The sequence below is a fragment of the Anser cygnoides genome, chromosome 19, assembly GCF_040182565.1.
Source record: "Anser cygnoides isolate HZ-2024a breed goose chromosome 19, Taihu_goose_T2T_genome, whole genome shotgun sequence".
NCBI lineage: Eukaryota > Metazoa > Chordata > Aves > Anseriformes > Anatidae > Anser > Anser cygnoides.
Genome location: NC_089891.1, coordinates 12,852,229 through 12,878,655, shown reverse-complemented (window position 1 = coordinate 12,878,655; position 26,427 = coordinate 12,852,229). Strand labels below are relative to the sequence as shown.

Here is a 26,427-nt window from a genome sequence, read left to right as displayed (position 1 = left end):
TTACAGGCTTCACCAGCACATCTGACGACTACCTGGCAGCATTAAGGAACGTTTCACTGCTGAGGGCTGGGTCTGGCCACACTCAGGCTGACTCCTTGCACCTGTGCTGAGCTCCCAGGAGGACCCTGGTGCCACCCTGGGAACAGTGCAGCAGGGGCTGGTTTGCAGGTGGGGAGACAGCAATGCTGCTGCGAGGTATGTGAGGAATCTTTCTTCTGCGGTGTGTTTTTTGCATTCTGAAACTTTATTTCAGAAATTTTATTTAACTTTTAAAGATAAAATTAAAAGACCTTTGAGCAGTGACCAAGTCTGGGAAAGCATATACCAAACAGCTATCTGGGAAAGCTTTGATCCAATAGGAAGAACGGTTTGACACCATACATCGAAATCCGTGTTCCAAAGCAAAGCCAAGGATATCAAAGCCATTTTTTTGTCAACAACTGCATTTGTTTTTGCCATTCAGAGATACAAGAATAACTGGTTCCCACAGAAGTAAAACAGAGACAGGGAAGAGTTTAAGGAGACGGTGAGGACTGGCGATCAAAATCTTCACAGCCGCATGCTCTCACTAATGCTCAAAGCACAGCAGGGCCTTTCACAGAAGGTAAATATATTACTGCTCCAGATCAAAAGGAGCAAAGTGAGTCAGCTTTTATCACAGCCTCTGCTCTAAGTCCTTTTACAGTGCTTATGATGCCTTCAGGCTCGGGCCTCTTTTCAGGCGGCCCCAGGTCTGTGGGGCAGCGCCCCTCTTTCTGCACCGTGGCTGGATCAGCGCCCACCTCCACCAACAGCCTTGTGACATGGCTGTGGGGAGGACAGCAGTGCACAAGTGACCTACACGCTTCTAGAGGAGCAACAGAAGGATAATCAGGAGCCCCTGATAGAGCCCACAGTTTCAGTGTTAAATAACACCGGCTCACGGCAGTTGAGAGGAGCAGGACTCATTCCAGAACTATTAATATAGCCCCTATTTATACTCCTGGGTTCCTGCAAACGCCACAGCAGAGAGCTACAGCTGCAGAACTGAAATGGAATAAATGTCAGCCTCCAGGGAGAAAGCGATCCTTTCAGCCATCATGTGGAAAAGGAGACAGTGAAAGGACAGAATAAGGGGCAGTGTTCAGACCTGGGAAAGCAGAGCGAGCTGATCGTGGCACCCTGAGAATGCAGCCGGTGGGCAGAGCCAGCCAGAAACCTCCCTGCAGCAGCAAGTCTGTGCTGAGAGGCTGCCAGAAACGCACATTCAGCGTCACACACAGCACCTACGGATACCGGCAGAGATGAGGCAGGGATTCAAGCTGCTGTCCCGCTGACTCGGCCCCAGGTGTGACTCAGGACAAAGGAGCAAAAGCCTGAAAGGAAGCTCTTGGTTTTTTTTTAGTGCGCTGTCTGCTGGACTGGAAAGATGATGGAGAACACAGGAGGGCCGTATCTGAACACCGCTGCTGTAACATCCCCTGTGGGAATAGTTCGCTTGCTGCAGATAATGTTTGGATGCACCACATTCAGCCTGGTTGCCCACCAAGGGGGATTCAGTGCAGCATATGGCACTTTCTGCATGTTTGTCTGGACCTTCTGTTTTGCTGTCACTGTCTTTATCATAACCTGCGAGTTCACACATCTGCACAGCTGCCTGAGCATTTCCTGGGGAAACTTCACTGCTGCTTTTGCCATGCTTGCCACGCTCATGTCCGTCACGGCAGCAGTGATCTACCCACTCTATTTTGTCCAGCTTGGCTGTTACCCTATCGGCTGTGAGGTGAGAGACTTTCGTATAGCAGCCAGCGTCTTTGCCGGTCTCGTGTTCGTTGTGTATGCCGCGGAGGTGTTCCTGACCAGGGCAAAACCGGGACAGGTCACCAGTTACATGGCCACTGTCTCTGGGCTTCTGAAAATCGTTCAGGCCTTCGTGGCCTGCATCATCTTTGGGGCGCTGGTGAACGACAGCCAGTACAGCAAATACGTGGCGACACAGTGGTGCGTGGCTGTCTACAGCTTTTGCTTTGTGGTGACAGTGGTGGTGGTCGCCTTCAGCGTCACAGGTAAGACCGCTTTGCTCTGGTTTCCCTTCGAGCGCTCTGTGGTCGTCTACACCTTTGGGGCCGTCCTGCTGTATGTGAGTGCGGCTGTCATCTGGCCGGTGTTCTGCTTCGACAGTAAGTACGGCTCCCCCCAGCGCCCCGGCCTCTGCGCCAGGGGCAGGTGCCCGTGGGACAGCCAGCTGGTGATCGCCATCTTCACCTATGTCAACTTGCTGCTCTACGTCGTGGACCTGGCGTACTCCCAGCGCATCCGCTTCGTCTCCCACCTCTGACGTCCGGGTCTGCCTCCGCGAGCTCATCCTGGCTCCAACGACAGCAGCAACGAGGGAAGCAGCAGGAGACGGGATGCAGCAAAGGCAGGCACTGCCCGGGTGTGCCAGGGAGAGCCACAAACCAGACTTCAAGGTTAAGACTGACTGGAGCAGCAAGTCAACAGCCCATGGTGGGTAGGCTGCCCACCTCCCTGTCATTCAGCATCTGCTTCGACCTCCTGGTGCCAGAGCAAAGAAATTCTGCGGTTCAAAGTATGCAAAATGGCCTTTCATCTCCAGAAGGCAAAAATGCTTGCTGCAATAGCAGGTCTGTAGGCTACTGGATTACTGAGCCAAATATTAGGAAAGATACCAAGGATTTTGAAACTGTTACCAACACTTAACTATAATCAAGTGACTACCCAGGAAGTGGGAAAGTCAAAGGCTGCATCAAGGAACACCAGTTGTGGAGATGAAAAACAATCCTTCAAAGTTTGGGTTAGTCTGGGCTATGTGGTGAGACATGAAATGCCTACAAGTGTGGGAAATTCCAGTCAGGATGTTTCTGAGAAGAACATAGCTGTAGTATTATTTCGAAGGTTACCGGCCATCTCCCTCTCTCTCTCCCTTTTCTCTTCAGCACCAAAAAAAGAATATCCTCAAGCATGCGCCTTGGTAGGAAGCACGGGATATTCTTATTTAGCAAACACCGAGTCATTACAGAAATGAAAATTTGTGAAATCAGGGTTCTACTGCCAGGAAACTGGGTGCAGAACAGAGCCAAACTGCAAAATAACTGTATAATCGGACACCTTCACTCGAGCAGGACCAGAAGGTATCTTGGCATGCACTTTGTCTCAGTTCATATGCCACTGTTTCTTTACACTGATGTATTTTTTTTTCCTAGAAGATTAAAGATATATGGGGGAGTGGGGTGGGGGGGGTGGGGCGGGGAATAGGATGCAAAGATGAATTGATCTCAGCTCTGCATAAAAGACCAAACTTGTGGGGAAAAAACCTTGCACGTAATGTTAACAAATTCAGAGTGCTGCCTCAGACCAGATCAGGTTCTAGGATTCCCGAAATCTTTGTGTCACCAACCAGCTGCATTTCTCTGACCCATCCCTCACAAAACACCCACTTTGAAGTCTCACATAGCATGGCTCAGATTTCAAGCTTAATAGAAGAACTGTTCTTCATTTCTGATCCAGCAAGAAATCAACGCAGCCTGAGTACTTCTGCTGAAGGCACGCAGACTAGATAGGTTTGATTAAAATCTAGAAGTAGCTGACTGTCAGAAGCAAGATTTATTTTTTAACCAAATTAAAATAAAGCCGAATGGCAGACTTGCATACTACATCTCCAGAGGTTTGTGTACTTTCATGTTGCTCTCTGCACCGCTGTTATTTCACCAGGCATAGCCCTTCTGCTTTCTGCCAGAAAGCACAGTTCAATTTATTTTGATGTATGAAGCCTGAATGCAGCCCTAAAAAAAATGTATGGACAAGACCGCCAAGACCTCTGACTGACATTCTTTGTAGCAGACTCACTCAGGAAAAAGGAAGGAAATGCATTTTTTATTGTTGTTTGTATGGGGTTTGAAAAGCAAAGGAAAAATATATGTTGGGACAGATTGCATTGGACAATTCTGCTACTTTGACTAAGAACCAGCATTTAGAACTGGGAACTATTAGTCCATGAAACAGAACAAGAATCGGTATCTATCATAAAGGGAGTGCACTGAACAGCCTTCCAAGGGATTTTTCTCTTGCACGAATTCCCATTAAGGGCAGGAGATTTGAAAATAATGGCCCAGCAAGAGGCTGGCCAGCTTCTTCCAGGGCAGGATTTAAGACTATCTAGTATAGGTGTAAGAAAGGACATTAGGGAGCTTTATTTCTTGCAAACCAACAATCTAAGGTCTTGTACAAACAAGAAATACTACATTTGGAAAATGAATTATTTGTATTAGCGCAGGCAATGTACAAATAGAGTTACTGCATACAAAAAGAATCTAGAGCACTTATGATGTATTTTTTTAAACCTGTCAACCTGGACAAATTAAGCTGTGTAGTGCTTCGAAATTATTTAGCTTTTGTTATTCCAGAGTGGAAAAAAAAAGGTGACAGTGAACCATCCTGATTTGTGTTATAAAATTTTAACCTGAAGGGAAAAATATATATACATAGCTTTAAGAAAGCATCTTCTTGTAGACTCCATCATAGCTACAAGGGGCTGGTGGAAACCAGGGAGAGGGATGTCAGTGACAGGTGCCCAGCAGAGGCTGCTTGCCCCAGAGGTAACACTGCCAAGCTCCTCAGCTGGTTAACACCTTTTTTCAGCTATGTATTTTGTTGCTTCTTGCTGTGAAGATTTTGCACCAAGCAGTTAGCAGGAATATGATTAAAAATCTGCTAATGGCACGAGTTCGTGCAATTTATACAATGCCAGCGGCATAAAGCAAGGCCCAAGAGAAACAGGCAACTGGGAAACAATTGGGGTAAGATTTAGTGTCTCAACAGCGAGGAGGAAATAGAACTTAACATGGAAATCATGATACCACTGACTGGAGGAGTGGAAAGAATAGTCATTGCCAAGAACAGTGTGTTCAGATTTAGCTTTCTCATCTGCCAGCCAAAGACTGAGCAAAAAATGTTAGCATGGTCAAAATGGCAAAAAAAAAAATAAAGATTGTGTGGACAACAATCCACTCTTTTAGGGGAAAAAAAATGAAAACCTCATGCTTCAGTGGTTAAAACACCCTCTAACCATTGGAAACTATGAGATTACCCAATCTAGGACAGAGAACATCCAATATCTGCTTAATATGATTTTAACAACCAACCCTATTATGATCCAATTAATTAAAAAGCCTTTTATTTCCAGAGCTCATCTTTCTACTTAATTAGTAAATTATGATCAAGTAACTTGTATTCTGCTGCAAAGCAGGCTTCCTAAGATCAGTGATTCTCAAAGTTTTTGTTAAGCTTATGTCAGAATGCACGTGTGCTTGTTTAGAACTAGGGATTTATGCTTGCAGACAGCCTACACAGGTCATAGAAATATGTATTTTAAAAAATGAAATAAAACATAAGATCTGAATCTTTAGTATTCTCACCACCACCTCGATGAAGACGACTAGGATTTAGTACCCTGAAAGGACAGTATTTAGGAACATTTGCCCACAGGAGAAACACAGATTTATTTTTGTCAATAAAGGAACCGGTAAAAAGCCAAAGAAAGAAAGAAAAAAAAAATGTGCGTGGTAAGATTACATTGAGGAAGAAAAACAAGGTCTAGTTACATATTTCAAAATGTCCTGGTCTCCTTACAGACCATTGCTATGGACCTTTCCTCTGAGTGAACCCACAGCACAGGGCTGTTTCTCTGAAGCATGCTTTACTAGCTCCTGCCGCAGATGAGATGAAACCAGCCTTTGTTCTGAGCACCCAAGCGACTTCCCTGATGATAGGTGAGGCACTCGATGCAGGTATCTATTAGCTGTGCTAACGGAACTTCTCTGGTTGCTGGGTTATAAAATTTCCATCCTGGTTCAAGCGTAGGAAAGTCTTTTTATTCAGGAAATCTATAGGCAATCTGAAGAAAGTGAGAAAACCACCACTCTAGAATCAAAGGCTGCATGAGTCACTCCCCAGCAAAACAAGAACCTGTACGGGCAAGAAAAGGAAAAACCCGCAGGGCTCCTGCTCAGCGAGGCAGAACCAGTTCATCAGCTCGCTTCCTGGCCACCCACCGCCCAACCTAAGGCTAGCCAGGGAGAAGGAAGGAGAAAAGGGCAAAGGCAACACGATGAAAGGGACGCCAAAAAGCAAACCCAGAACAGAGACGAAAGAAAGAAAAAAAAAAAGCCCAACGGCAGACGGGGACCGGGGGACTCCTTCCTCACACCTGCCGCGCCCGTTCCACCCGCACCCCCGCGGGACGGATTCCTGGGCCGCGCCACACGCATTCCGCCCAGGGAAACCGCTCTGCACAGCGAGGCTCCAGGGCGGCCTCAGACAAAGGAGGAGAAGCATCCCAGGAATGTCTGGAATCGGCAGCTGGAAAAGGCCCCTTGGAGCCGGGCCCTCCCCGCCGGCCCCGGGCCCGCAGGAGGCCGCGGGCAGCCCCGGCCCGCGCTCTGCGGCTGGCGGCGGCCGGCCAGGCCCGGGGGCGGAGCCGCCGAAGCCCCGGGGCTGCGCTGCGGGCACGCGCGGCGATCGCCCCGCTCCGGTGCCGCGGGTCGAGGCGCGAAGGCCCCGGGAGCCGCCCCGGCCCCGGCCCCGGGCGAGCGCGGTGCCGGCCGGCCGGGGGCCCTCACCGCAGCAGCCCCGGGCCCGCCGCGTCCGCCCCGGCGCAGGGCGGCGCCCGAAGCTTCCAGAAGGCAGCGGGCGGCTCGGGCGGGCCGAGAGCTCCGCCTCGCGGCGCGTTGCGAGCGGCCGCCGCCGGCCCCGCGCGGCCCCCGTCGGCGGCGAATGATGCAAGGCCCGGCGCGGGTTGCGCCAATCGCTGGCGGGGGCTCAGCCGCAGGCCCCGCCCCTCGCCCCTGAGAGGCGGAGGCGCGGCGCGGCCCCGCCCCGCAGCGCGCCCATTTGCTGCGCGCCGCCGCCCCGCCCCCCGCGCCGCGTCAGCGCCCGCCCGCGCCGCGCGGGGCCACGTGGACGGCGGCGTGGCCGCAGGTGGGACCCGGCCCGGCCCAGCCCGCTCCGCGCCGAGCAGCCCCGCTCCGCTGCGCTCCGCTCCCCGCCGCGCCGACCCGCTCCGCTCCGCACCATGAGCGTGGGGTTCATCGGGGCCGGGCAGCTCGCCTTCGCCTTGGCCAGGGGCTTCACGGCCGCAGGTGGGTGGTGGGGCGCGGGCGAGGCGGGCGGCCCGTCCCGTCCCGTCCCGTCCGGTGCCGTGCCGGCTGACGCGGTGCCGTCCGGTGCCGTCCGCAGGGGTCCTGGCCGCGCACAAGATCACGGCGAGCTCCCCGGACACCGAGCTGCCCACCGTGAGCGGGCTGCGGGTGAGTGCGGGGGCGCGGCGGGGAGCTCCCCCGGCGGGCAGCCCCGGCCCACAGCCGTCCCGTTTGTCCCCGACCGCTGCAGAAAATGGGCGTGAACTTCACGGTGAGCAACAAGGACACGGTGAAGGGCAGCGACGTCCTCTTCCTGGCCGTGAAGCCCCCCATCATCCCCTTCATCCTGGACGAGGTGGGCCCCGACATCGAGGCCCGCCACATCGTGGTCTCCTGCGCCGCCGGCGTCACCATCAGCTCCATCGAGAAGGTGAGGGGCGCCGCGGGCAGGGCCCTCCTGGGGCCCGTGTCCTTCGGCCCCGTGCTGCGACGGCCACCCTGGGAGTCAAAGCTGGTAGGGCAGGACCACGCTGGAGACGGCCTCGAGCCTGCCCTGCTCTCCTCTTCCAGCAGCTGGTGCAAAGGGCTGGCGCTGCTTGTGCTTCCCAGTAGTACCGTGTTCGTACTGCACCCTTCTGGTCGCTTTGGGCCCCCTCTGCCTGCCCACATCAAAATAATCTGTAGTAGTTTTTGTGCCAGCTCTCTTATCGTGTGTAATGCTATCAGATCTTTTTTGTCTCAACAGAGGTGGGTCATCTCCCCTGAAATTCTGCAGACTTTCTGCTAAGTGTCTGCAGGAGCTGTTTTGGAGACTCGTGAGTTGATGTGGGAGGTGTTCAGGATATGGTTCCCAACAGTAGCTTTGCTCAGCTTTCTAATTGCTGGTGATATAAAAGACTTCCCTTTTAAGTTTTGCCTACTTTGGCTTAAAGCAGGGGATTTGGGATACAGGAGTTTGTCTGTTCCTCTGCTTGAATTGCTCTTGCCCCTTGGGAGTCCTTCCCTAGACAACTTACTTGGTATGCCAAATATACACTGAAGTTTCTTCTTTCTCCCTCTCCAATAATTTTCTGTCCTAAGAAACTCTCGGCCTTCTGCCCCACACCTAAAGTAATCAGGTGCATGACGAACACCCCTGTGATTGTACGGGAAGGTGCAACAGTCTATGCCACTGGGACTCATGCAGACGTGGAGGATGGGAAGCTCTTGGAACAGCTGATGGCCAGTGTAGGCTTCTGCACTGAAGTGGAAGAGGACCTGATAGATGCTGTAACGGGGCTCAGTGGCAGTGGCCCTGCGTATGTATGTGCTGCTTCCTCAACTTGTAAAAATCTAGGGGAGAACAGTAGACTTTGCATGCAGTGAAAATCCGTGCAACTTCAGCATGTGCTTTCTTGTTTTTCTCATTACTCACGTTCGTGATGGGACATGTAATCCAGGTATCTGGTTTATAACCAGTATAGGTCAACAACAAAATTCCATTACCAGTTGGATGAGTCTGAAGTCCGTAGTCAGTGTGCAGTGTTCGCATGTCTGTGTTGCAAAACCTGGGCCTGTTGTTAGTATGACCTAGAAGCTGAATTTTTCCCATTCCCCCTGTAGCTCAGCTGTAACTAGTGGGAGAGAAGTCTGGCATGGCATCAGGACAGTAAAGGGTCTGACTTCTGTCACGTCTTTGTAAGCGATAGGAGTCACAATGTGATCCTGGATCCCTGGATTCTGTCCTTCATAAGAACGTTGGTCTTGGAATAGAGACTTTTGGTCACTTTCTAATTCTCTCTCATCTCAGGCATTCACTGCCCTGGATGCTCTGGCAGATGGAGGTGTGAAAATGGGACTTCCCCGCAGGCTGGCCGTCCGGCTTGGAGCCCAGGCTTTGCTGGTCAGTATTTCTTCCTCTGAAACGCACTTGACTCTGTGCCTGCTCTGTGCAGAGCGTTCTGTGCATCATGGTTTAAAATGATCTCAGTCCTTACTGGATCTACTTAAAAATACATTTGGTTTGAATGCACACAGATTCTCAGTGAGGGGACATAAGAAGCGTCTGCAGCAATCTGCTGGCGCTGATGGTGTTGTGGGAGCCTGGGCCTGGGGAACCATCACTCCTCTGCAGGCTTTTTCAGCTCTGAGAAGTGTTTTGGCAGCCTGCTAATGGCTCTCAGGCAGACCAGTTTTGCCTGCTGTGAGCGTTTAGGTGCCGCTCTGTGCAGCAGAGAACAGGAGTATTTGACACTGGGTTTCCTCAGTCAGAGTTCTGGTAGCTGTCTTCTCTTCCTCACTACAGGGTGCTGCCAAAATGCTGTTAGAATCTGAACAGCACCCGGGTCAGCTGAAGGACAACGTCTGCTCGCCTGGGGGAGCCACCATCCATGCCCTGCACTTCCTAGAGAGTGGTGGCTTTCGCTCCCTCCTGATCAATGCTGTGGAGGCTTCTTGCATCCGGACAAGGTGGGCAACACAAAGTCCTAAAGAGCCTGCAAACTTTCCGTCCCAAACCCTGCTTCTTCCTCTTGCTATGTCTTTCTCTCTCCCTCTCCCACTACCCCATTGCAGGGAGCTGCAGCATTTGGCAGACCAAGAGAAGATCTCCCCAGCAGCCATAAAGAAGACTTTGTTGGATAAGGTGAAACTGGAGTCTCCTTCTCTGTCTTTGGCATCTGCCAGCAAAGTCAGTCTGTTTACCAATAAGAGCCCCAGCAGCAAGAAGAACTGAACAGACTGCTGTAGTCTGGCTTTGCTCAACATCAGTCTCCTCCATGCCCTTTCTTTTTTGTCTAAGGAAAATGCTTACTCTGAATGTTGGTGTCCTCCATACCTGGCTCTTGGCTTGCAGCAGCTGTGGGACAGAGCAGAGCTGTAGAAGTTTGTAGAGGAGTTTGTGCCAACTGTCCCTAGCATTGCTGTTCTCCATTGGGCAGGTGTGATACCATCATCAGAGCTTCATCAAGGGCATCATTTGTCCAGAAGCCTTGAATGATTCCAGAACTCAGGCAGTGTTTATTGTGTCCCATGCAGAAATGGTTTCTAATAGGTTTTTAAAGAAGCCTCCAAATGCTTTTTTATCTCAAAGGCTTGAACCAGGCTTGGATCCCACTTACCCCATCTTGCATCTGCTGTCAGAGCTTGTGTCTTGTTGCTGTCTGTATTAGCTAAAGCAGGTGCTGCCACAGAAATACAATTCTGCGTACTACATTAGAGGCTGGGCTCTAATGCACCTCTTACAAGGTACCAAAGTGCCTCTTCTCCATTTCCCAGCCTTGACTTTGACAAAGCGATGGTGTGAACCCCTGGGCCAGATTCCATTTCTTTCTTTGCTGTTTACCCATTTTTTTTCCTGCTCCATGTACTTTGAGGAACCATGAGCTGCTCTCGCTGTCCTTCCTTTGCTGCTAGCCTTGCTTGATGGATTAGGCAGGTAGAGGAGTAGTGAGTGCTCCCTATTCCCTCCCTCTGACACCTTCACGATCTCCACGGGCAGGATCTGCTCCCACATACCCATGGATGAGTTTTGATTCCACTGTTCTCCCTGATGCTCTGCTCTTTGCACTGCTCCTGAGGCAGCAGGGAGCAGAGCTGAAGGACACCCTCCTACAGAGAAAACCTTCTGTATGTTCCCCTAGGCTTGAGCAGGGTTTGGTACCTGGGTGCTGGGCTACTGGTTGATGTCAGGACTCTTCTCAGTGCCTTTCTTTGCTTCAGGCTGTACCTCCTTCTCAGACTGCAGTGTTGATGCTTATTAACACTGCTTAAGCTTGTGCAATCCATCAGTGTTGCAATGAGCCGATTGTCCCTTCCAGACAGCACTTTTCCCGGTAGAGCTCCTGGGCTGGTGAATTCCAGCATAGAAGTCCTCAGTCTCACTTTACGTTGGCACAATTGTCTTTTTTTTTTTTTAATATTGTTTCTTTGAAGGTATCACATTGCTAATGGCTAAAATGGGAAAATGCCTAGAAACAAGTTGAGGGGTGCTTCACGCATTTACATTCCTACTTCTTTAGGATACAAGACCAAAGGGAAACACTGAGTCACCTGGCCTAGCTTGCGGCTCAGATGTTGTCCCATCTCACCTAGCTCATCCTGCATGGGACCCAGGAGGAAAGTCAGTCCCTGCTTGACACAGAAGTGGTTAAGGTGGGACATGAGTGCCTCAGACCTATCTGGCAATAAGGATGTGCTTGGTGAAATACATCCCAGCTGACTATGCTTTTGCAGAGGAGTAAGACTTGCTGTTCCAGTGTGGAGAATTTCCCAAATCTAACTTAAATTCATGAGCAAAAAACAGAAGTATGGGTTCTAGAAGCAGTGGTTCCTTCTGCCCACCAAATACCAGTATTTGTGAGGGAAGGAATCTGGCCAGTGTTGTGGCCGTAGAAAGCAGAGAGGGAGGCCTTGCTCAATCCTTCCTGGTGCTGGCACAGCCCTGAGCACCAGGCCAGGCATGCGCTGGTGGTGTGGTGGGCTGGGGGCAGCTGGGGTCAATACAGCAGCTCTCTTCTCTGGACCCACAGGGAGAGGGATGCGTGGTTGTAGGCTCAAAGCACAGAAGGGACCAATGCTGATCAGACAGCTGATGGACGACAGATGGTCACTTGGAAAGGTGGTTAACCTTCAGGCACAGTTTTGGCATTCATCCCCGTAACAGCCCTAAAGTGTTAGCATCTACTGCTTTACGTGGTTTCTTTATAGCTAACTTCTTTGCATGGTTTTCTTGCCCTTACTCTTGTCCCGGAGCCTGAGTCCTATCTCAAGCCATAAAACTGCACAAAATGTGGGTGCTGCCCCTGTCATTTTTACTGGGCTGCAGTGGGAGCAGCAAACTGAATGGGACAGAATGGATTTGGGTGGGTAAGTGTGTCATACCATGTTCTACCTTGAGGTATACTGAGGGAGGACTGGTAAAAGGAAGACACTTAAGGTGGGCTAAGTGTCTCCGAGGAATCCTGTGCACCTAGGTGATGCAGGAAATGCATTTAGTTATCAATGCAGAAGCTGTCAAAGGTGCTAGTGCTGATTAAATATTTCTAGTGTTAGGCTGGTAGCGGGGCATGATGCTATAGGCATGAGAGATGGCTACTCCTCTTCACTCTTTACATAATAAACTGTTTCTCTGACAGAGGTCTGCGGCTAGTTCTGGCTGTTGGGATGGGGTATGGCTCCTGCCCCTCGGAGCAGCCACCAGGCCGTCGGTGTCCCCGCTGTGTGCGCTGCTGCAACCCTGTCCCGGACTAGTTTGGGTGTGGGAGGTGCCCGGCCTGCTGCTCCTCACCCGTGGTTCCCGAGCAGCGCCCCGGGTTGTTCTGGGGCCCCGTACCCCCGGCTTGCCTTCCAAGAGAAGGGAAGGAGGAGAGGAAGCTTTCTGGCTCGGACGCCGAGGGTTTGCGGCGTTAACCCGTGTCAGACTGCCCTGAGCGGGCGGCTTGGCGGGGGCTCCGCCGCCGCACCCGCGGTTCGGTTGAAGCCGGGCGCGGGCTGCGTGTTCCCTGCGCCCGCTCCGGAGCGGCGGGCGCCCTGCGCGGGGCTCTCCGTGCCGGGCTGCGCGCGAGGTGGCGCCGGGAGGAGGGCACCGGCGGGACATCCCCGCTGCCCGGTGCCGCGGACGATGACAGCCGGGCCGGCGGGGCCGCCCGGGGCTGCACGAGCCGCCGGGGCCGCGCTTTCCCCGCGGCGGGGCCGAGCCCCGAGCCCCGCTCCCGAGCTGCGCCCGCCCCCTCCCCGTCGGGCCGGGCCGGGCCGGGCCGGGCGCCGCTTCCCAGTCGGGGCCGCCGGTGGAGCCTCGCTGCGCCTCAGCGCTGCGGCGCGGCGCGACCGCGGGGCCCCGGTGCGGGGTGTGCGGCCCGGCCCGGCCCGGCCCGGCGCCCTCTCACCCCCCGCTTTAAGGCGCGGCCCCGCCTCGGCCCCGCCCCCCTCCCCGCCGCCTCGGACAGCAGCGCGCGGCCCCCTTAAGGCGCGGGGCGGTTGCGCCAGGCGCTTCATGAATGGAGCCACGTGACCCAAACATCACGTGACGCGGCGGCGAGCGGCGGCGGCGAGCGGCGTCCCGGTCCCTGCAGCGCGGCCTCTCCGCCCGGCCCGGCCCCGGCCCCGGCCCCCGCCGGCCCCGTCACGAGGTGGGCGCGGGTTCCGCGGGCCGCGCGGCGGGCGGAGGCGGCGGCGCCGGCCGCGGGAGGCGCGGCGCGGGCGCGGCCCCGGCACCGGGCGGGGCGGGGCGGCGGGGCCGGCGGGCCGGTCCCCGGGGGCGGGGCGGGGCGGGCGCCGCCGCCCGGGGCCGGGGGGGCGGGGGGGGGGGCGGCGCGGGCGGGGCCGGCGGGCGCCGCGCGGGGTCCCCGCCGCTGACTCATGGCGGGGGCTCGGCGGCCGCCCGGCGCCGCCCGTGTCGCGGCCCTGCCCGGTGCCCCGCGGCGGCCGGGCAACAGGTGTGCGGCCCCGCTCCGCCGGCCCCCGCCCCTCTGCGCCCCGCGCCCCCCCCCCCCCCCCCCCCCCCCCCGCGGCACCGGGCCCGCGGCGACCCCGCGCGCGGGAGCGTTCCCGGGGACGGGGCCGCGGAAGCCGAGGCGTTCCCGGGCCGTTGGGCGGCTCTTCCCGGCGGCTCCGCGGCTCCGGGACGAGGCTCGCCTCCCCGCGCCGAGGCCCGCCCGGGGCGCCCAGGCGGGAGCTCGCGGGCGCGGGGCTGCGGCCCCTGCCCGGTGCTCGGCTGCGGGCTCGCCGCCCCGTGCGGCCCCCGTGGCCCCGGCCGCGCCAGGAGCGGGCTGGGGTGGCCCCGAGCAGAGCGAACGCCCGCCGTGGGTAGCGGGAGGCGAGCCTGCCGGTGGGGCCGCGGAGCGCGGTGGGAGCCCCGACCAGCCCGGCGGTACTTCGCTCGCTCCGCGCGGCCGTTCCTGGTGCGCGGGGGGGGTCCTGCAGCTCGTGGACGGGACGGCCCCAGCTGCTGAGGACGTTTGAACCGCGTGGGGGAAGGAAAGCGCTCCCGGGAGGCTGGAAGGGCTCGGAGCGCTGGCTGTTGCCTTTATCTGTGAAAGCACCGCTAAAGCCGGCTCCGTGGGCAGGTTCCTCGAGTGAAGAATTGCTGTGGAAGTGCTCTGGGTTGGACGCGAGTTCACCAGGGACTCCCGAGGGAAACGTGGGGATGCGCAGCAGAGGCGCTGTCCTGACGTCAAGTGTAATTGGGGAAATTGCCTGATCTGTTTGGATTTCTGGGGGGACCGTGCGAGCGAATTTGCACAAAGGCAAACAAACAGAATGTGAAATCCACGCTGGGGGAGAGCGTTCTCGTGCTGTGTGCCCGACAGCTGGCAGCAAAACCGCACGCTTCTGTGCGTGCTGTGCAGCGGAGGCTGCGGTGGAGCTCGGCCCCTTCCTTTGCCCCCATGTCCCTGCAGATGGGCCTCCCTCCCGGCGCCGTCCCGGGCAGCCTGCGCCGGAGCGGCTGACGTCACCGTGTTTACACTGGGCTCGTGGCACGGTTCTGCGATCAGGAATGTGGAGAATGGGGCCTGCGTTGAATCATGCGCGGTGCTGTCAGCTCTCTTGTGGTGCTTTCAAGCTGAGGAAAGAATTGGCTGCACTTGTGCTGAGTTCAGGCCTTTTGAGCTCTGGGGAAATGTGTTGAGGCTGCATTTTCTTCACTGCAGTCATCACATTTGGCTCTTTTCAGTGTGATTTTTCTTTGGGAAGCTATCAAATGCTGAGAAATCAGCAGTCTGGAGAGTTAAACCAAGTTTGGTCTGTCTCAGTGCCAGCTCTCTGTGTGTCCTATGGGCCAGCCGCCAGATAGCCCCATCTCCAGCCCTTTAAACGTGACCAGAAGATAGCCACCAGCTAGTTCCCAGGCCGTTCTTCCCATTCAGTTTGGCAGGCTTGTGTGTTGCTGCATCTCTGTTTTGATCCTTCTGGAAAGGGGGCTGTGGGAGAAGGGGAGGTGAAATGACCAGGTGCTTTCGGGCATGGCCTTGTTACAGAGTGGAGGCTGCTCTGAGAACAAGGCCTGACAGAGTTCTGTGCCTCTGGGTAAAAATGCTGAAGTCCAAGAAAGTTAATTTGGTGTTGCAAGGGGTCTGGAACCAGTCTCGTCTTTTGTCTGATTTCTGATAGCTCTCTTGACCCCATCTCAGCTTTTGGGGCTGTCACAGTCTGTGGGGTAATCCCAGCTGTGGTCTCTCAGCTACAGACCCTTTTGGTTCGCATCTGCGCTGACTTTCCTCACAGCAGCTCTCAGGTCTGAAAGTGGTTTGGCTGTGGGTTTGGGAAGTTGCAGTGAGGTTCATTAAAATTGCTGCTCCTGGCAGTCTTGAAAAAGTCACTTTGTCACCTTTTAGCTATATGATGTAGATAGGAGAAGTAGTGCTTGATAGACCTCTGGATTCTCCCGGTAAAGGGTTTTGCTGAGCAGATTTGGCTGTAAACTCGAACATCCAATTTCCTCCCACAGGTTAGTCCATTCTTTAGTGTTTCCACTTGTGGGTTTATACAGATTTAACAGAAATAACGCGAAGGATGGAGTAAGTCATTGACTTTGTAGGGTATAGACTGTGTGAGCATGCCTCCTGATTCTGCAGCCTGACCCAAGAAGCTCTCTTCCCTGTGCCCTGCCTGGTGCAGCACGTTTGTTGCCTTGTTTGTTTTTTCAGCGTCGCTATAATGAAGGAAGTTTGAGTGTTTGCCAGACAGCTGAGAATTGTTTAGCACTGCAAGGCAAACAAATTTCTGCAGCACCATTGACTGTAGCTGCCCTTGGTCCCTTGTGCTCACCAGAGAGCAGTGCAGAGAGGTGCTGAAGTGGTGATATTTTTAGCCTCCCTTCCTTCTGCCCCTTTCCCTGGTGGGCATTTTGTTTGCCAGGGGGGAACAGAGGAAAAAAATAGAATGGTATGGGAAAATGAAGAACTGATCTTCACAAAGCAATAGCTTGTGTGTGATCCGTCCTCTGTTTGACTGCTTCAGTGCAGCTACCTCCTTTGGCTGGCAAAGTGACCCTTTTACGCTAGCACTGTCAGGTTGTAGTGGACATCTCATTGCAAGGAACATTGTCTTCCGGGTATAAATAGCCTGCCTCCTGGCAGACTCGAGTCTTTGGGAACATCTGAATTTTACTTCTCTGCTAGGTGTCCTAGAGCGTGCTGAACCCGCTCACCTCTAACAGGCAGTAGATGCACTGTGGGGAGCCTGAGCCGCAGCTGCTAGAAGAGAAGTTCATATCTGCTGACTTGTACGTCTTGGCTTGTTCTTGGCTATAACTCTACCCTTTAAATCTATCAACCAAAATAGTAGCAAACTAAATTGCCGTTGACTGGGACTGAAGGTACAAAGGTGCTTGTGGACTGTACTTGTACAAGAATGCTTGCCTTGCTTAAGGACGCTTTCAGTTCCAGATTGTTTGAGACACAGACATGATTGTCGAGTGATATCTGAGGGTTCAATTCATTGGGTGGTACAGTAGCATTCTGAACAAAAGCCTGAGAGGAGGAGGTATGTGGGGACAGAAACAGGAGCTCAGATATGATTCAGTATAAAAACAAGCTTGTGAGTTGCTCATATCAGTTCTGAAATCCCACCTTCCCTGGCAGTGAAGGAGTCTGCTCTCCTCTGGTTTTGGTCTCCCTTAATCTTTGTTTTATTGTGAGCGTATCTTGGCTCTGAAGATAAGGGAGGGGGACGGTGGTGCTGTCCTGGCATGGCCACGGACTGATAGGGGCTTCCTTACAGAAAAGACCTGCAGCTGGGGGTCAGCTTTGGGTGAATGGGAGAGGTGGGGGCTGCTGAGGTGTCAGCACAAACTTGCGATGGCATCCCAGTGTGCCCACATGCTTGCTTGTGCGGCAGTGTCAGGTTGCAGGTCTTTGACTTTAATCTAAATGTGGTGGCTTTGCTGGGAAGCAGAGAAAGTTTGGAGAGGAGTGACCGCAGTAATGGTGTTCCGTGTCCAGGGAAGTGCGTTGTGGAGGCGAAGGCTTCCCCTCTGCTTGCTGCTCATGAACCGCGCTGGTTTGTGTCCTTGGGATCACCAGGAGTCTGGTAGGACTCTTGTCCTGAGGAGTTTCTGGTTGTGCTCGGGCAGCGGCTGGGGAGGGCGTGCTGGAGCGGCCAGACGCCTCGCCGTGCCTGGGGGCTGCGAGGATGAGGCTGGGAGCAAGAGGCGCAGGCTGCCAGCGTGCTGAGTCAGCGTGACTGGCCCGGAGCAGGCGTGCTCTGGACGCAGCCTGCTGCCTGCCAGGCTATTTTTAAAGATGTGGCTTCCGTGTATTCTGGCTCCTCCTAGTTTGTTTTGTTTTTTTTTTAATTTTCCCCCACCCCAAACAAAAAGCAGCTTTGCTGCAAGCCTCCATGGGCAGTAGGGGTGTGGAAGGGCTGCAGTTTCTGCTCGGGGACAGGATCTGTCGCTTGTGAGTCCAGTGCAGTTGGGTGCTTGCTGAGCATTGTCTGGGGAGGCGAGCGGGATGTGCACCAGCACGGGGCGTTGCTGCTGGACTCCGCTCCAGAAGCAGAGCGGTGCAGGCTCTGCTGCACCTTGTGGGGCTAACCTGACCTCCCCTTCCCTTCCAGAACCTGACTGACAAGGCTGTCGTGTTATGACGACCCCCAACAAAGGAAACAAGGCCTTGAAGGTAAAGCAGCACGGGGAGGAAAGCGGGGATGGGTGTGGGTACCTGCTCTAGGCTTCGTGAATGCATGCGGCCTTCTCTTCCAGGTGAAGCGGGAGCCAGGCGAGAATGGGACCAGCTTGACAGATGAGGAGCTGGTGACCATGTCTGTGCGGGAGCTGAACCAGCATCTACGGGGCCTGTCAAAGGAGGAGATCATCCAGCTGAAGCAGCGTCGCCGCACGCTGAAGAACCGAGGCTACGCAGCCAGCTGTAGGGTCAAGCGTGTTACCCAGAAGGAGGAACTGGAGAAGCAGAAGGCAGAGCTGCAGCAGGAGGTGGAGAAGCTGGCCTCTGAGAACGCCAGCATGAAAATGGAACTCGATGCTCTCCGCTCCAAATACGAGGCACTCCAGAACTTCGCCAGAACCGTGGCCCGGAGCCCTGTCACCCCTGTGCGGGGGCCTCTCACCTCCAGCATGGGGCCCCTCGTCCCTGGCAAGGTTGCTACTACTAGTGTCATCACAATAGTGAAATCCAAAACGGACGCCCGGTCTTAGTGAAGCGAGTGTTGCCTGAGCTTGTCTGTGCAGGGCAATTAGGCACAAAACCAGCCTGGAATCCCCAAAGCACAAACCCTCCCCACACGGGTCCGGTTTCCTTCTTCTTGGCCCAGGACTGGCCTGCTGATCGCTCTGGTTTTATTTTGTATGAGCAGTGGTGATGCATCCCTTGTCCTGTGCAGACAGAACCTCCCACCCAGCAGTCTGTAGCCCTCAGCTGCCCTTGGGACAGACTGTGAGATCTTGGTGTTCTAGCCAAAGGAAGTCTGCGCAGCGTGGCCGGTGGCGCGGCAAGTGGGCTTGGTGGCCTGGGGAGGCCTGGAGGGAGGCTTTCTTCCTGGAGGTTGGGAACCCCGGTTTTCAGTCACTTCCAAAGGCTTTATTTCATTACTCTTCCAGGTGGTGTATCACGGTGCCTGACTGCCAGGTGCCTGAGCCTGCTGCTTTTGTCTCATCTGGTACCAGTAGTCGCAGTTGGGGTGTTCTGTGTAATAGATTTGGTATTTGTTTCTAGGTGTGCCTCTGTGCCCGAGCAGTGGGTTTCCTTCAAACTTCTGTTGCGTTAGCAATGCGGACTAGTGGTGGTGGAAGGGAAGATGCTGCCATGCCCTGCTGCCTCTGCTCCAGCAAAGGGGAGGGAGCCAGGACAGGGCCCGCAGAGGGGGCCCAGCACCTGGGGGAGAGGGAGGGAGGGAGGGAAGGTACCATATTGACTGCAGGCCGGTTTTGTGCCTAATGCGTTGCACTGAACAAGACCAAAATCACTAGTTGTCCCCGTGTTTTGAGGATATCAAGTGTCTCTAGTGTGATGGTTTACACAACCAGTTTATGTGGTTAAATAGCCCTTTATTTAAAGAGAGAAACATCATTTTAAGAGTTATTAAATTATCTAAGTTTAAAATGAAAATCAGACAGAAGAGAGAGCGTATTTATAGTCAGCTTTTTTTATCCGAGAGGGTGAGAATATTTGGCCATATGAATGGGGAAATATTCTCGGAGACTTTGCTAGTTAAAAGTTAATAAATAAATAATTTTAAATTTTCTCATGAACCTCCCGCAAACTGATTGTGGCTCTGAGGTTAGTTTTTATAAAGAGTTATCAGACTTTATTTATAAAACTTAGAAAAAGACAAAAAAAGAGGCAAGTCCTGTTTGATATCTTTTTGCAATTGTACCAAAAGTGACTTATTCTTGATCTTGCTGGCTTCCGTTGTGTCCCCTTGTGTTGCGCTCTCTGTGCTCTCTGAGCTCGTGCGTGGCGCTGTGGTGTGGTGGTGCCAGTGGCTGCCTTTGCCATGTGGTGTCGTTTTCATGCTTCCATTGTTTTCCCTGAGCTTAAGCGAGAGATTGACTTGGAATCTCTCCAAATTCTCCAGGAGGATTCTGGCACACAGGCAAAGTTGCTGTTTTTCTTAAAGGCAAAAAGGAACGGCTGGTGCAACGAAGTAGTGATGCCTGCCCAGAGAACACTGTTCTGCAGAGGCGCTTTGCAGGACGAGGTCTGCTTCTCTCTCTGGGTGTTGCAGCGGTTGCTTCTGCACAGGCAGCTCAGGCCTCTCGCGACCCAGCTGACGCTGGGTACCTGAGTTACCTGAATGGTGGAAATGTTGCCAGTGGAACTGCTCTCTCCTTCCTCCAGCAAAGCTGGCAGAGAAGTAACACGTGGGAGAACTAAGGTGAGGAGGAGACTGATGGGATTGAACTCTGGAACTGGATTTGAGTCCTGTGGTCAGAGCTTGTGTTGCTCTTGTGGCTCCTCTGACAAGAGGCAAGTCTGCCAGATGTTTGGGGCAGCATAGGACCTGCACTAGTCCTGGAGCTGCAGCCTCTTGTACTGAGTGTCTGCATATTACTGAAAAATAGGCTGTGATGTGGTTGCTTTCTTTCCTGGTTCAGCTTCTGGCTGTAGGTGTTGGTAAGGTGCTTAGACTTACAGTTGCGTGACACAGCTGAGAAACTATTTGTGGTCAGGCTCCATTTCCACAAACACTTTAACAACCCTCCCTCCCTCACCTCCCTGAAAGACTTGAGCTGATTATCGAGCTGTTTTAGAGAAGCAGGACATGGAGCTGAAGTCCATGTGATGATCTCTTGGTTGTTTGGGATGCTTTTCCCAGTGAACTTTGTGGGTGAGAACATTGCCTTCAGGCTTCACACTCCCAGCCCGTGGGCTTTCTCTTCTCTGAGTTGAGGTGTCTGGGACGCTGCTTCCCTGCTGTTTGCTGGATGGGCTGCTTGTTGTGCAGCACTTAGCACAAACCTCTGGGCTCCAGCCTTTGTCTTCCACCTGGTAGATGGTGACAGGAGGGATGGGATGCTCCACAACAGAAGAATCCTCCAGTTTGGCTCAGGGTGTAAATCTCAGCCAAGTCCCTACCAGAGCCAGCCCGAGATCTAACCTGGCAAGAGGGCTGTTCTAAACCCAGCTGGAGGCCTGATCTCCGCAGGTCAAGGTTTTGTGTATGGGGCTGGCTAAGAGCTGAGCTCCAGGTGCTGCAGACTGTTGTGAGGAGGGTCCCATCAACAGAGTGGGCAATGGCAGACAGTCCCACAGCCCTGGTGGATTTGCTTCCGTTGTACTCTGCACCGAGGAACAGCCCGGTCCTTCCCTGCCTGCTGGATGGCAACTTGTTGCCAGTAAGAGCGTGTGCTGCTCTGGAGTGAGGCTGTGAATCAGGAGGACAAAGAGAGCAGGCATCAGCACTGACTTGACTAGCCATTGATGCTGTCGTTTCTCCTCCCCTGTGCTGTATTTGCTAGCTTGTGGTCCCAGTTTGCTTTGAGTGGCTCAATGCATTTGGTGAGGACACTGCTTGAGGGGGAGCAGGTGCGAAGCCACTGCTGGAGTGTGCCTGTGTGGTAAACCAGCTCCGTTGGTGTGGGGATCCTTTCCACACAGGTTCGGGCTCTGGCTGCAGGTGAGATGGTTCCCTGCTCGTGAAGTGCTCTGTCTGGCTCCATCCTAGGGATGTTGGAGGGGGTGTGGTCCCCTCATGGAGTGCTGCTTCCCCGTACTAGCGTGGTGTTTTTGGTTTTGTTCTCAGTGAAGTATTGGAATCCAAGTAATGTATTTCTGCAGTGTCCAAGGAATCTCGCGTCACGCTCGAGGGGACCACGTCCCCTGCCACCTGGCATCCTGTGCCTGTGTGAGACAACCCCTGCCCCAAGCCCATCACTCTGATCTCTCTTTCTCTTCTCTCTCTCTCTCTCTCCCCCCCCCCCCTCTCTCTATTTCTCTCGTATATAGCGTTCTGGAGTGTGACAGTTCTTGTTCCTAAGGTGCTTGTCCGTTTGGTTTCCTGCTGTGGAGGGTGTTGTGTTTTCTTTCTCCTTTCCCTGGTACCCTTTTGATGCAGCGGTTGGGGAGGCGGGGCTCTGCCCCAGCCTGCCCGCAACGCAAACCCATGAAGTGTACCCCCGGCGCGGCAGCTCGGCCAGGCGCGCAGGGGTTTGTGTATCTTGTGGTGAATTGTGTGAAGTTACTCTTGCGTTACGCAGCGCCGCCGGGCACCGCTCCCCGGGGACAGCGAGGGCAGCTGCGGCCCGGAGGCCCGAGCGGGGCCCGTCCCTGCCCGGCTCCCCCGCCCCGGCTCCGCGGCGGGGCGAGGCCGGGGCTGCTGCGCCGCCCTCCCCGGGCCGCGACCGGGTGCTCCGGGGGTCCCGCCCCGGCGTGGGCCCGTCCCGGTTCCGGTCCCGCCCCGCCCGCGGGGAGCGGCGGCGGGGCCGGGGTCGGCCAGGCCGGGGGCCGCGCTGGGCGGGCGGGCGGCGGTATTTATTGCTAAGTTATTGCCCCGCGCGGCGGCGGGCGTTATTTATTGCTGTACATAGTGTTGGTGCCGGCGCGGCCGCCGTTGTTTTGTACATGACAATAAACTGCTTTCAAACACCGCGGCTGCCGCTTCCTTCGGCCGCGCTCCGCCGGCCGCGCGGGGGCGCTGCTGGGCGCGGGGCGGGGGCGGCCGCTCCGGCCGGGCGGCGGAAGCGGCGCTGCGCGGCGGGCGCCGGGGGCGGAAGCGGGGCGCTTCCGGGGCGCTTCCGGGGCGATGGCGGCGGGCGGCAGCCTGAGCCGCTCGGAGCGGAAGGCGGCGGCGCGCGCCGAGCTCCTGCAGCAGGAGGAGCAGCGGGACCGGCGGAGACAGGTAGGGCCGCGCGCCCCCCCCCGCCCGCCGCCCGGCCGGGCCGCCGTGACGCGCTGCGTGTGCCGTCAGGTGTCTCGCATCTGGAGGAAGCCGCCGGCGGAGCGGAGCCCCGAGGAGTGCCAGGTGCTGAGCGAGAGCGACGACATCGTCCGGGAGCTGGAGCGGCGCCGCAAGCGGCGCGAGCGGCTGCGCCGGCGGCAGGAGGAGGTGGGCGGCGGCGCCGGGCCGGGCCGGGATGGCGGGCGGGCGGGCGGGGCTGCCGCCGGGGAGCGGGGGCTGCCGCCGGGGAGCGGGCCCGGCGCTCCGGGGGCGGCTCCGGCGCCGGGCCGGCCCCGGCTGGAAGCTGCTGTGCCGCCTTACTCGGAGCGCGCCGGGTCCCCGAGGCGGCGGCCCTCTGGCAGCGCTCGGCCCGTCTCTCGGCACCGGTCTGACGTTCAGAAGCCGCTGAATTTCCGCGTTTGCCAAAACGCGTGCGGTTTTCTCACTGGGTGTGCCTCCTGGGAGGGCGGGTCTTCATGTGCCACAATCCAGAAAACTTCTTTGCTCAGTCTTTTATATGTAATACGGACAGCCAACGTCCGCTCTCTTTTATTTAGAAACTGCTTCTGATCATATTTGTGCGTCACTTCTTTCAGCTAGGCTAGACCCATATCAAAATTTCCACGGAGACATCTGTTCCTTCAGGGTCAGTGACGTGCTCTATCTCAGGAACGTGAAATTGCTCAGTTGTATTTCCTAGGTATGTGACGAACCAGAGGAGTTGAAGAGAAAGGCCATTGAGCTGGCTGCTGCTGTTCGCAACGCCAAGCACCTTGTCATCTACACGGGAGCAGGGATCAGTACGGTAGGATTCTTTGGGGGTGAGTGGCTGGAGCTTTGGGAGCTCCTTCAGGAGTACTGCAATGTTTGGACTTTTATTTTTTTTGGTGGAATCCAAATGACGACATGATGTCTAGGATGCTACACTAATACTGTTGAAATGCAGAGTTCAGGGTGTATGAATGCTAATGTCATAAATATCTGTGCTAACAAACACTGAGTACAAGTTGCCAGGAATCAGTTTAGTGAAAATAGTGAAAAGGTTCAAAAATTGGGTTCTGTCTAGGAAAATGTGAAGTAACAAGGCGAGAAAAAAAGAGTTCTGGAGGGATTCCATAATGGAGAAAATAAATACTGGGGGTCAAAGTGAGAACTGCAAGGTAGGAGGAGATGCTGGAGAAAAGAAACATAAAAATACAGGGAAAAAAAAAAGGTTCCTATAATTAGGGAGCCACTAGAAAACTTGGACTGAATGAAAAAGCAGCAGTGAATGCATCTCATCCTGGGTGAGAGCAGGTTGATGCGTTTGTGGACAAGAAGCATGAACTTGCCCATCAGGCCTTGCTTTGTCTCTCCCGATAATGCAGGCAGCTTCGATCCCAGACTACAGAGGCCCTAATGGCATATGGACGTTGCTGCAGAAGGGCAGGAGCATCAGGTAAGGAGGTGGCTACTGAACTTCTCTTTCTTTCTCTTTTCTGCAGCCACTCAGGAGACTAATTCTGAGCTGACAATGACAATCAGAAAGCTGATGCTGAAAGAGAAATTAATGGCAATTTCTGCTTTTTTTTTTTTTCTTGTCAGGGCTACAGATCTGAGTGAGGCTGAGCCCACGCTCACCCACATGAGCATTGCTTGCCTACACAAGCATAACTTGGTAAGATTTTTTTCCCCATACCTTACCTGAGCTGCACTGCCAAAGTAAGATAAATGAAACCCAAAAGGAATATTTTTTTTTCATGAGACTGTATAACCAATGTCCTTACTGAGGTGGCTACATCCATGTAGGAACAACCATCTGTGTTCCTGTACAGTTGAGTCTTCATCAGGCCAGCTCCAGATGGTAGCTCAGGCATGTTTTTTCCCTTGTGCTTTTCTTCAATAGCTCGTGTGTGCCTCCTCGTGAGGCTGGCCTGGGGACATGGCCACCAAGTCAGACAGACATAGTAGAGCTACGTTTAGCAGGAGGAATCTTTTCATTTAGCTTTTATCAAGGCCTGTTCTTCGTGCTTTTCTTTTGTTAGCTCAATATACCAGAGCAGATCTATTTAGTGCATCTTAGGACATAAGTGTTACCTGCATTTGAGTAATATTTTGAGTCCTTTCTGTTTGTGTTAGCTCAGTGTTTTATTCTTTTCAAGGTGCAGCATGTGGTGTCTCAAAACTGTGATGGGCTGCACCTGCGGAGTGGGTTACCCCGAGCAGCAATATCTGAGCTTCATGGAAACATGTACATAGAGGTAGGTAGCCAGAACAGCATGAAAATACTGTCAGGTGGCCTCACAAGAAGGTAATGTGAAATATATCTCTCTCCCTGGCTCAGGAGGAATTACTCTAAGTGCTAGTCTCAGCTTAGTTCATATCTTTGGGTCATCATTTTTTGGATGAACTACTTAGCAAACCACAACACAAAACAAAGTGTTCTGTTCAACATGATAGCTTTTTCTCTGTGTTTGCTAGAGACTCCTGTTTCTGACTGCTCTTCTTCAGGCCTTCCCTGAAATCCTTTCTATCGTATAGCCAGTGTGTGCTCTATAATGCCACTTGCTAGGCGAGCTCTTCTGTTTTCAAGTTAGCATCTGATCCCAGATGATTCCTTCTACTGCTTCCAATTTTGTTGTCCCCAAAAGGTGCTGCTCTTAGAGAAGTGTCTGGTTCCTGGGCTTTAATGGGCTATAGAGGCTAATGACACAACTGTTCTTTTTTATTTATTTGTTTCTTCCTGTACCAGGTCTGCACTTCCTGTACACCTAACCGAGAGTATGTGCGAGTATTTGATGTGACAGAACGCACAGCCCTGCACAGGCATCACACTGGCAGGATGTGCCACAAGTGTGGGTCACAGTTGAGAGATACAATCGTCCACTTTGGGGAGAAGGGGACGTTGACACAGCCCCTGAACTGGGAAGCAGCAACAGAAGCTGCAAGCAAAGCAGATGTGATTCTTTGTCTGGGTTCCAGCTTAAAGGTAACTTTAGAGACTCGGTGAAGATTGTTAGCAGCATTCCCTCTTGGTGATACACCTTGGTGCTGAGCAGTCTCCTCCCAAACAGACAACTGTAAACTCTGGTGTCAGGATTCGCCCACCATCTGTGATAGTCTCTCTTCCTCCCTCTTTCCCTTCCTGGTAATACAATCCTTTTCCTCTCGCTGATACCGTTCAGTTACACGTGCCTTTGGCTGTGCTGATAATTTCTATTTTCTGGCAGGTTTTGAAAAAATATCCCCGTCTTTGGTGCATGAGCAAGCCACCAACTCGTCGTCCAAAGCTATACATTGTGAACCTACAGGTGAGAGCCTTTCTGGCCCTGGGTTTGCAGGTTTGGGGGCAGCCCCATGTAGCGCGTGGCGTGCAGGTGACCCGACGCGCCTGTTGGTGCTGCAGCGTGCCGGCTGGGTGCGAGGCAGGGTGCCCCAGCCTGCCCCGCGGGGCAGCCGGGCGGCGCGGTCGGTAGGCGCGCAGCAGCAGGCCTGCTGTCGCTCCTGCAGTGGACGCCGAAGGACGACCTGGCCGCCCTGAAGCTGCACGGCCGCTGCGACGATGTGATGCGGCTGCTGATGGAGGAGCTCGGGCTGGAGATCCCCAGCTACGACCGGTGAGCGAGGGGGGCCCGCCAGGGCCGTGCCCCGGGCGGCCGGCGGCGGCGGCCGGCCCCTCACCTCCCCCCCGTCTCCGCAGGGCGCGAGACCCCATCTTCGCGCTGGCCGAGCCGCTGCGCCCCGGCGAGGAGGGCACGCACTCACGGAAGCCGGTGGCCCCGCCGCCGGGCACGGAGCCGCCGCGGGAGGAGCCGCGTCAGGAGCCGCCGCGGGAGCCGCCGCCGCCCGCCCGGCCCGGCGGGTGGCTGGGCCGCGGCTGCGCCAAGGGCGCCCGGCGCAGGAAGAGCAACTGACGGCGGGGCGGGGGGGGCTCGGGGGGGGGGCTCGGGGCCGGCCCGCCCCGCGCCGCCGGTGCTGACGCGCCCCAAGATGGCGG

General features: G+C 54.8%; 4 protein-coding genes across 9 annotated transcripts; all 4 read left to right on the top strand.

Moving 5' to 3' along the window:
• The first annotated feature begins 85 nt into the window (after positions 1-85).
• MYADML2 (myeloid associated differentiation marker like 2) lies at positions 86-3,655 on the top strand. Its single transcript, XM_013197951.3, has one exon. It carries the CDS (start codon positions 1,409-1,411, stop codon positions 2,315-2,317), a length of 909 nt encoding a protein of 302 aa, XP_013053405.1. The 5' UTR covers positions 86-1,408; the 3' UTR covers positions 2,318-3,655.
• Positions 3,656-6,928: 3,273 nt separating this feature from the next.
• On the top strand, positions 6,929-12,247 carry PYCR1 (pyrroline-5-carboxylate reductase 1). 2 transcript variants are annotated; one of them, XM_066980009.1, is made up of 7 exons: positions 6,929-7,136; positions 7,234-7,304; positions 7,387-7,566; positions 8,217-8,438; positions 8,926-9,018; positions 9,421-9,584; positions 9,690-12,247. In XM_066980009.1, the coding sequence occupies exons 1-7, from the start codon at positions 7,070-7,072 to the stop codon at positions 9,847-9,849; spliced, it is 957 nt and encodes a 318-aa protein (XP_066836110.1). In that variant the 5' UTR covers positions 6,929-7,069; the 3' UTR covers positions 9,850-12,247. The 2 variants fall into 2 exon arrangements, with proteins under 2 accessions (XP_066836110.1, XP_066836111.1); XM_066980010.1 differs by lacking the exon at positions 7,234-7,304 and having other exon boundaries at positions 7,014-7,136.
• An 847-nt stretch (positions 12,248-13,094) lies between these two features.
• Positions 13,095-22,161, top strand: MAFG (MAF bZIP transcription factor G). 4 transcript variants are annotated; one of them, XM_066979947.1, is made up of 3 exons: positions 13,095-13,243; positions 17,673-17,734; positions 17,818-22,161. In XM_066979947.1, the coding sequence occupies exons 2-3, from the start codon at positions 17,699-17,701 to the stop codon at positions 18,268-18,270; spliced, it is 489 nt and encodes a 162-aa protein (XP_066836048.1). In that variant the 5' UTR covers positions 13,095-13,243; positions 17,673-17,698; the 3' UTR covers positions 18,271-22,161. The 4 variants fall into 4 exon arrangements, with proteins under 4 accessions (XP_066836048.1, XP_066836049.1, XP_066836050.1 ...); XM_066979948.1 differs by lacking the exon at positions 13,095-13,243 and adding an exon at positions 13,428-13,549; XM_066979949.1 differs by lacking the exon at positions 13,095-13,243 and adding an exon at positions 13,963-13,983.
• Positions 22,162-22,253: 92 nt separating this feature from the next.
• On the top strand, positions 22,254-26,359 carry SIRT7 (sirtuin 7). Of its 2 annotated transcripts, none has more exons than XR_010825813.1 (10): positions 22,254-22,412; positions 22,482-22,619; positions 23,152-23,256; positions 23,819-23,889; positions 24,036-24,108; positions 24,593-24,691; positions 25,183-25,419; positions 25,661-25,741; positions 25,837-26,047; positions 26,131-26,271. XR_010825813.1 is itself a non-coding variant. In XM_066979945.1 (10 exons), exons 1-10 carry the CDS (start codon positions 22,317-22,319, stop codon positions 26,342-26,344), a joined length of 1,221 nt encoding a protein of 406 aa, XP_066836046.1. In that variant the 5' UTR covers positions 22,254-22,316; the 3' UTR covers positions 26,345-26,359. The 2 variants fall into 2 exon arrangements, 1 of the variants encoding a protein (XP_066836046.1); XM_066979945.1 differs by having other exon boundaries at positions 25,941-26,047; positions 26,131-26,359.
• Positions 26,360-26,427: the final 68 nt, after the last annotated feature.

Excerpts from the sequence above, each read along its gene's own strand:
- MYADML2 (XM_013197951.3), top strand. The coding sequence starts at position 1,409 with ATGATGGAGAACACAGGAGGGCCGTATCTGAACACCGCTGCTGTAACA.
- PYCR1 (XM_066980009.1), top strand. The coding sequence starts at position 7,070 with ATGAGCGTGGGGTTCATCGGGGCCGGGCAGCTCGCCTTCGCCTTGGCC. Across the intron at positions 7,567-8,216 it reads CCATCAGCTCCATCGAGAAG|AAACTCTCGGCCTTCTGCCC; the intron begins GTGAGGGGCGCC and ends TTCTGTCCTAAG. Across the intron at positions 9,019-9,420 it reads TTGGAGCCCAGGCTTTGCTG|GGTGCTGCCAAAATGCTGTT; the intron begins GTCAGTATTTCT and ends TCCTCACTACAG.
- MAFG (XM_066979947.1), top strand. The coding sequence starts at position 17,699 with ATGACGACCCCCAACAAAGGAAACAAGGCCTTGAAG. Across the intron at positions 17,735-17,817 it reads AAGGAAACAAGGCCTTGAAG|GTGAAGCGGGAGCCAGGCGA; the intron begins GTAAAGCAGCAC and ends CTTCTCTTCCAG.
- SIRT7 (XM_066979945.1), top strand. The coding sequence starts at position 22,317 with ATGGCGGCGGGCGGCAGCCTGAGCCGCTCGGAGCGGAAGGCGGCGGCG. Across the intron at positions 22,413-22,481 it reads AGCGGGACCGGCGGAGACAG|GTGTCTCGCATCTGGAGGAA; the intron begins GTAGGGCCGCGC and ends GTGTGCCGTCAG. Across the intron at positions 25,420-25,660 it reads GTCTGGGTTCCAGCTTAAAG|GTTTTGAAAAAATATCCCCG; the intron begins GTAACTTTAGAG and ends ATTTTCTGGCAG.